At 37.7% G+C, this 7,946-nt stretch overlaps 1 protein-coding gene across 1 annotated transcript in view; it reads left to right on the top strand.

Moving 5' to 3' along the window:
- The window catches only part of LOC106883643 (protein MTSS 1), a gene marked incomplete at its 3' end in the record, with an annotated part of 307,187 nt that overhangs the window by 184,525 nt on the left and 114,716 nt on the right, over positions 1–7,946 (top strand). Inside the window, exon 4 of the mRNA XM_052970923.1 lies at positions 6,498–6,582. Coding sequence (XP_052826883.1) covers positions 6,498–6,582 — 85 coding nt within the window. The remainder of the gene's footprint in view (positions 1–6,497; positions 6,583–7,946) is intronic.

The following is a 7,946-nucleotide window of genomic DNA, read 5'->3' as shown; positions in this document are numbered from 1 at the left end:
TTTTTTTTTTTTTTTTTTTTTTTTTTGTCAACTTTTAATTTTATACTTTATATACTATTACAGCATAAAATTGCACTACACGATTCTGCAACCAAGATTTTGTCATCTTCAGTTGATGGAGCTTGGGTGAAAAATTAATCACATTGACGGTTACAATACGTCTACAATATAAAATCGTTAACATTGCTTTTATGTGTAGTGGTGTGTCATTTAACTGCAATTTTTACCTCTTGCCTCCTGTTAGTTTCAACATCACAGCGACGTAGTATACTCACATTACACACAGAGTAAATCATGAAAATATCCTTTTCTGCTTTAAAGCAGCCGATCCAAATTCTTTAACCCCATTCATGGTTAAATGCAATCTTCCTCTCTGGTATTTCTTTAAACATATGAAACAGGAACAAACAAAAAAATCAACCACATTGTATTGTAGCCTTGAGCTGGTTTTTATTTCTTCTCGTATATTGACAATGTAGCTTTCATGTTGCAAGAGGGTAGCATGTTGCCAAATTATTATTTCTTATTCTTTCTTTCTTTTTTCTTTGCACACCATATAACGTCTTTACAGCATGATCGTTGTTTTAATATTCACTTTTCTCCACTGCGTGGGTCAGACAGAATATATTGAGGTAGATTTTCAAGTCTGGATTCTCTTGTCAAACAGAGTAATTATTTCTGCTGGACAGAGAGCAAAGCACTAAAATGCTAGACTGTCCACACTGATGCCTGATCCCTCTAGTGACAAGGGAAATCTTCAGCAACGCGGAAGCGGAAGTGCCATGGCGTGATTTTGTTTAAGGTGGACCACCACTTGCCAGGCGGAAGCCCACTCTCTTGGCTCAGAGGATGTCATCAGTGGCACCGTGGAGGAGACGTACTAACTTTGACCTGTGGATCAGTTCTTTTAGGCCACGCCTTGTTGTAGCCAGCCCGCTTGGCATAGCCTTCTTCCGCTGTCACAGCCATTGAGAGACATAGATGTCGTTTCGTCTGCCAGATCAACCGTTGAGGACTTGATGATTCCTTCTCGTAGCCTTAGCCTAAAGAGGCATCCTGCAAGGCAGCAGAGGAGGATCCAATCTTTACCCATTGGTGGGGCCCTAACAGGTGCTACTACTCCGGGCCAGAACGGACCTGGGAGAAATGGCAACTAAGGGGTGTCAGATTCATACAGTTCTCAAACTTTAAACACACTATACGATAATGTAATCAGTATGCGTGCGCACAACAACCGGAAGTTATGGTGGTCTAGTACCGAAAGATCGAACCCATGGGAAACAAACCTCACCCAGCTATTCTGATTATATGTCTGTGCACACGTTTGAATGTGGTGTGTGCCAGAGGGTTTGCAAATCCAATGGGGGTCTTAAAAGACCACAATGAGCAGAACTTACTTGCAGGTATTGGTAGTGCAAATCAGAGGTGCAATCTGTGTGGGTGTTTTTTCAAAACACTGTCTGGTTTAAAAAGCCACATCAGACGCCATGAAAGGGCTAAGGTGTAGGTGCAGGAGGTGGTCAAACTCTGTTTAAGGAGTAGACAACCACCATATATATATATATATATACACACACACACACATACATACATATGAAGGGAACTGAAAAGTTCCTGGGTTTGAGTAAAAGAAAATACAGGAGGATCAGTTAATTACGATTTTAATCAATATATTTGTCCCATTCACACACGACTCCATCAGTTTTTCCAAGCACTGTAAAAGAACTCGGAAGGTTGGGCCTGCAACCAGGCCTTTCGCGAGACCCTTAAAGCCAGGAACTTTTCAGCACCGCTTCAGGCTTCAAATAAGGACTGGAATCGATTTCACTGACTAAACCCTTAAAGGTCGTAGCCCCTGATAGCCGCAGGTCAATGACTGAAACAAATAAAAGAGTAAAAACAAAAGTGTGTTTAACTTTGTTATACTATTCCTGGGGAGATGGTGAGAGCGAACCAAGTAAAACATGGTTATATAGCTTGAATGCCTTTTGTTATAGACTTCTGAATCAATGGGGGATAAACAAGAACAAACAACGAGTTGTATTAGGATTTAATGAAGCTCAGTCGTTAAATTACGGAAATTAAGAAGTCTGTCTTCTTAACGGTGGTACGTCAAGATCCGAATGGATTGTAGGTCTTACCACCACCACCATCATCATTCTCATTATCATTTACTATTTACAGATTAATGAATGAATGAGAGAGACCTATTTGTCTTGATATTAAGGAAACTGCATGTGTTTCTGTATTTTTTTTACATACACACACATTCACGCGTGTACAGACGTACACACGCACGTATTGATATGTGTGACACTAACTGCTTGGTACTTATTACTTCTGATGTAACCTGTTGGGGTTGACAGCCTTGGCGGGATGAGTGAGTGAGTTAATGGCGAGCATTGGTTTTAAAAACAACAACAACGTAAGAGTCTCCTTCACTTATCCCTCCTGCTTTTCTCTCTCTCTCTCTCTCTCTCTCTTAATGAAATTCATGGCCGTGTTACTGCTAGTGCGTCAGTTGAGCTTCAACATTAATCACACTACTGCCTGCAGACAGACCCAACTGTTTCTATTATTTCATTGCTGCTGTGACAATAACGACAGCAACATACATTTACACGTGCGCGTACGGATACATGCATGCGTAGACTTTCTCATGTGTTTCTCTGTCTCTCTGTCTCTCTGCCCCTCTCACACACACACATTGTCTTTCTTCCTCTCTGTGTGTGTGTGTATATATACATACACATACACACACATTAAACACCTTTATTGTCTGTGTGCATCTTCTTTCACTTTCTCTCTATATATATAGAGAGAGAGAAAGACAAAAAGATAGAGAGAGGGAGATGCACTCAGGCAATAAAGGTGGTGCTTAGTAGAGGAAGATAGAGAAACCGAGAGATTCTCTGTGTACGTGTGCGCGCGCGCGTGCTTACGTTCGCACATGTATGTGGTGTCCGTTGAAGCAGTAATGTGTGTGTATACGAATGCACTGATGATTTTCTTAGTGCTCCATATTATGATTGTTGCCCGAGGTTAAAAGAAATATTAATAAATGTCAATAAAACAGTGTTGATAAGAATCCTCACAGAGCTGACACTTGCAGTTCTGATACTTCAGCTCTTACTATCCATAACAGAACTCATTACCTATGAGATATGGAGGACTTAGGTGATCTCTCTCTTTCTCTCTCTCACTCTCTCTCACACACACATCTATGCAAGAATACATTACCTATGTAATATGAAAACTTGAGATATATAAATGATATCATATACATATACATGCAGTAATACATTATATGATATGAAGGACTTTGATAGAATGTGTTGGCATGATATTGTACATGCACACATCTACAAGTACACATGCAAAGAATATCTTTACCTATGTAATATGAAAGGCTTAAAAGATATAAGCTTATACACACGCGCAAGCAAATGCATGTAAAAATATATTCTGTGATATAAAAAACTTGGGATAGAGACAGACATTGCATCACTCACAGATTCAAGAATACATTTCCTATCTCATATTTATAAAGATTTATCAGGGTGCCAGGGACTTTTTCCCATCCCAGTTACGAAAGAAGTGTGAAAGAAGGAAAGTTGTGAATCTAGTTGAGTTAACAGTTCCCAGCCACATGCTTCTAGGTTCAGTCCAACTGCATGGCACCTTGGACAAGTGTGTTCTACTCTAGCCTCAGTATATATAAAAACATATGTAATGTGAAGAAATTGGGATATGTACACACTATACCACACATAAAAATAGATTTGTTGTGGGTTTCAGCAACAAATATTCTAGTTGTTTGGTCAACCAAATTGCCTCATCATTGTACTTGTGACTAAATACTACACACACACACACACACACACACACACACAGTGTTCTGTATGATATTTTATTAGCTTCATAATCCCTTTTTCAGGTTACAACATAGCACTATGAATGGATCAGATTCATCTTTAATTCTCTCTCTCTCCTCTACACACACACACACACACACACACATACACACACACACACACACACACACACACACACACGCATCCATAAGTATATAGCTTCACTACTTAGTTTTAATTGTAATATAAATATGATACATCCCTTCTATAGAAATATCCCACACATTGTAACATGATCATCAAATTTTTCCATATATCTCTATAGATAAGACACTATTTTGTCTGGTCACTTCACACAATCTCAATTTCATTGAGTCTCTCTGTCAGCTATAGATATCTTTAGACATGCATTTGATTCACTTCACTTTAGGGATTCAATATCCTCTATACTTCTCTATCACTCTCTCTTTCTCATCTATTACTAATAATTGAATTGATATTCACACTTCTACATGAACATCTAAGAGCTCTTTATTTGCTAAACTATGAAAGGCCAAGCTGACATGTAAGAAAAGTAAACAGATAAAGCTATCCATCTCATTAAGCTTTGTTGAACACGGCAGTAGCTTTGGGAAAATAGCTTTGTTTCCTAGAACATGTTTTCTCTTTTCAAAAACAAATCAGGCAGAAGATTGGATTGGCAGAATTGTTAGAGAATCAGAGAGGAAAAAAATATGCTATGCCTTGTATGTTCTGATGCACAAACCTCCAAGTTCAAATCCCACAAAAGTTGACTATGCCTTTTGGGTCCAATAAATAAAATACCAGCCAAGAGGATGGGCTGGCACAGTTGTTGGAGCATCAGACAGCATTTATTCCAGCTCTGTGCATTATTAGTTCAAATCCCACCTTGACCACTATTATAGTAAAATTCGTTCTTCTAGATACACAAATAAAACCTAAAACAAAAGGCACCAGAGTTTACTTCCTTATTGAGTGTGGACAACCCAAGGGCACAAAGTGGTTGTATGCCTGTCGCTAAAGGGTTGCATTGGACAGCACTATCCCCTCACTATTCAGAGGTGGACCCTCAGCTTTAGAAAATACAACTTTAAAAAATCTTCCTGCAATATAATTTGTACCCACCTAGAATATTCTGAAGCACCCCAATAGCACCTAAGTCTGGCAACAGGCCTGGAATATGATGGTAATGTTGATGATGATCATAGAGATGGATGCAGTGATGTGGGTGACAATAATGGAGGTATGATGACAACTTTCATTCTGAATATCCAGTTGGCAGTGCACCAGACAACTAACCAAGAGTTCACTGGCTCAAATTGCATCCACAGTCAATTCCAATTAGCTTCCAGTTGTTCAGACAACTTACCATTAACACTTTCGTTACCATATTTCAACTGAAATACACTGCATTTATTTCAATAAATTTTGAAAATAATAAAGAATTTATTAAAATGATTTTGTTGTTATTAAGTTGGTGTTAAGAACATAACATATTTTGATTGAAGGTTTTCATTTAGATCACTTTAACCATCTTCTTACTATATTCCTGTTAAAATACACTGTTTTTATTTCAGTTAATTTTGAAAATAACAAAGACTTTATTAAAATAATTTTGTTGTTAGTAAACATGTTTGGAACATAAATTAAGAATAAATTTTGATGGGAAGTTTTAATTTAGTGGCATTTGCCTTTCCCTTGGATAACATTTGTGGCATGGAGAGGGGAGGCTGGTATGCATGGGTGACTGCTGGTCTTCCATAAACAACCTTGCCTAGACTTGTGCCTCAGAGGGTAACTTTCAAGGTGCAATCCCATGGTCATTCATGACCGAAGAGAGTCCTTCTTATTACCAAAAGTATTGCTTTGTGCTGAAGGCTTATAATAGTTTTATCACATTAGCTCTTTTCTGACTATATTTCTATATTTCAAATGAAATACCACACTAGGCTCATTTCTTGCAACCCTCTCCAGCTGAGCATCCTTAATCTTGTGGGCTTGTAAATGCTGGTGCCTCATAAAAAGCATCTGTACTGGTGTTGTGTAAAAGCACCCAGTACACTCAGTAAAGTGGTTGGTGTTAGGAAGGGCATCCAGCTGTAGAAACAATGCCAAAATAGACATGGAGCCTGGTCAGTCCCCTGTCAAACCCATGCCAACATGGAAAGCCAACGTTAAATGATGATTATGATGATAAGTCAATGAGTTACAGGGATTTATTAAAATAATTTATTCATTATTAAGCTAGTGTTTGGATCATAGCAAACTTTCTTTACATAAAACTACAGTACATATAAATTTAAAGAGATTAGTTCAAAATGAGTGGGTGGGTGGATTGGTTCTCCAGATAAAATGCTGAAGATTTTCTGAGAGCCATAATTTGTTTTGCTTTTCCTTTTCTATTGAAGTTTAGTACTGCAAACCTAGAAAATAATATAGTACCTTTTATGTTTTATCTAACAATAAATGGTATCTTGGTATTGAACCTGCCTAGAACAGTTCTAAAAGACTTCATTTCACTTTCTTGTTCAAATCAGATAGAATATTCTACCAAAGAGCTGTTAGAATTTACCAAACTCTCTATATACTGTACTTATGTTCTTCCTTTTTTTTTCTTTCCAGGTGCCACAAGAGAAATGGGTTCTTCTCTCACACGGCTTTGCATGCGACATAGGAGTATAGAAAACAAGATAAAAACTTTAGCAAGGTGAGTATTAAGGATTGACATGATACTTCCTATTTTCTACAAACCACTATTAACTTTTTGGGGTTTTTTAAAAAATTTTTTACAATGGCATTCAGAATTCCATGCCTTCTGTTTAATGTCCACTTTTCTATGGTTGCATGGAGCTGACAGGAAGGGCATTCTGCCTGACCCATGCAAGCTTGAAAAAGTAGACGTAAGTGCTGAAGATAAGATAAACAGACAGATATACATGCATGCATGCAATCAGACAGTGGATATCTATGGACCATTGATAAGGAGTTTGCAAATCCAGTACCCAAGATACACTCTCAGCTTCATACCCATTATTATAGGAGCAACAGGATACATACCAACCCATCTGGAGCAAACTATGGCTGAATTTGGAGTCTTGCAAATCCTTAATTCATATGCTACAAATGGTCATGGTATCCAGGACTGTTAAAATTTGCTGCACCTTAAGATTTAAAGGATGATGGTTAAAACAACATACATTCCTTCACAACCTTATTACCAAGTCGGTGGCCAGTCAAACTTTCCTCTAAATTAAAAGAGAAAAAAGAGAAAGAATGCATGCATACATACATACATACATACATACATGCGCGCGTGCATACACACACACACTTATACACATACATACATTACATTTTAACTTGCACTTTTCCATGATTGTATTGGTTGGACAAAGTTTATTGTGACAAATTTTTATGGTCAGATGCCCTTCCTGTTGTTAACCTTCTCCTGTTTCCAAACGAGGTAATATACCCCTATATCCCTCAGACCAGATATGTTCTTGTAGAATATTGGAAATGAGTAATACTACTTCCCAGATCAATTAATCTAAAACGAGTATTGGCTTGTGTTTATAGAAATCAGCAAACAAACTATTTGCCAATGCATTGCTGATGTCTGGTAAACTGATAATAATTCATGAGGCTTCTGCACGTTCTGTGTGCATGTCATGAATTTCTATAATCAGAGATAAAAACAGCTGCTGTATTAGGAAGTTAACCTTCCAACCATACAGTCATGTTTGCACCTTAAGAAAAACACATACACACACAGAAAAGTAAAAAAACAATTTTGGTAACCATAATGGAAGCTATAAGAATCAAGGAGGGAGAGGTAATGTTTAGGGACGACTAACATCAATAACAGAGGCACAGGTAAGTAAATAAATATAATAAATATGGTAGTGTGGTTAAGACACTTGCTTTGCAACAGTGTGATTTCAGGTTCAGTCCTACTGCAAGCCACCCATGGCAAGTGTCTTCTGATATAGCCCTAGGCAGTCCAATATCTTGTGAGTGAATTTAGTAAATAGAAAATACATAGAAACCAGTCAGATATATATATATATATAT

Source organism: Octopus bimaculoides, chromosome 9 (genome assembly GCF_001194135.2).
Source record: "Octopus bimaculoides isolate UCB-OBI-ISO-001 chromosome 9, ASM119413v2, whole genome shotgun sequence".
NCBI lineage: Eukaryota > Metazoa > Mollusca > Cephalopoda > Octopoda > Octopodidae > Octopus > Octopus bimaculoides.
Note: the sequence above shows the minus strand (reverse complement) of the source record. Positions and strands in the feature narration are given on the sequence as shown.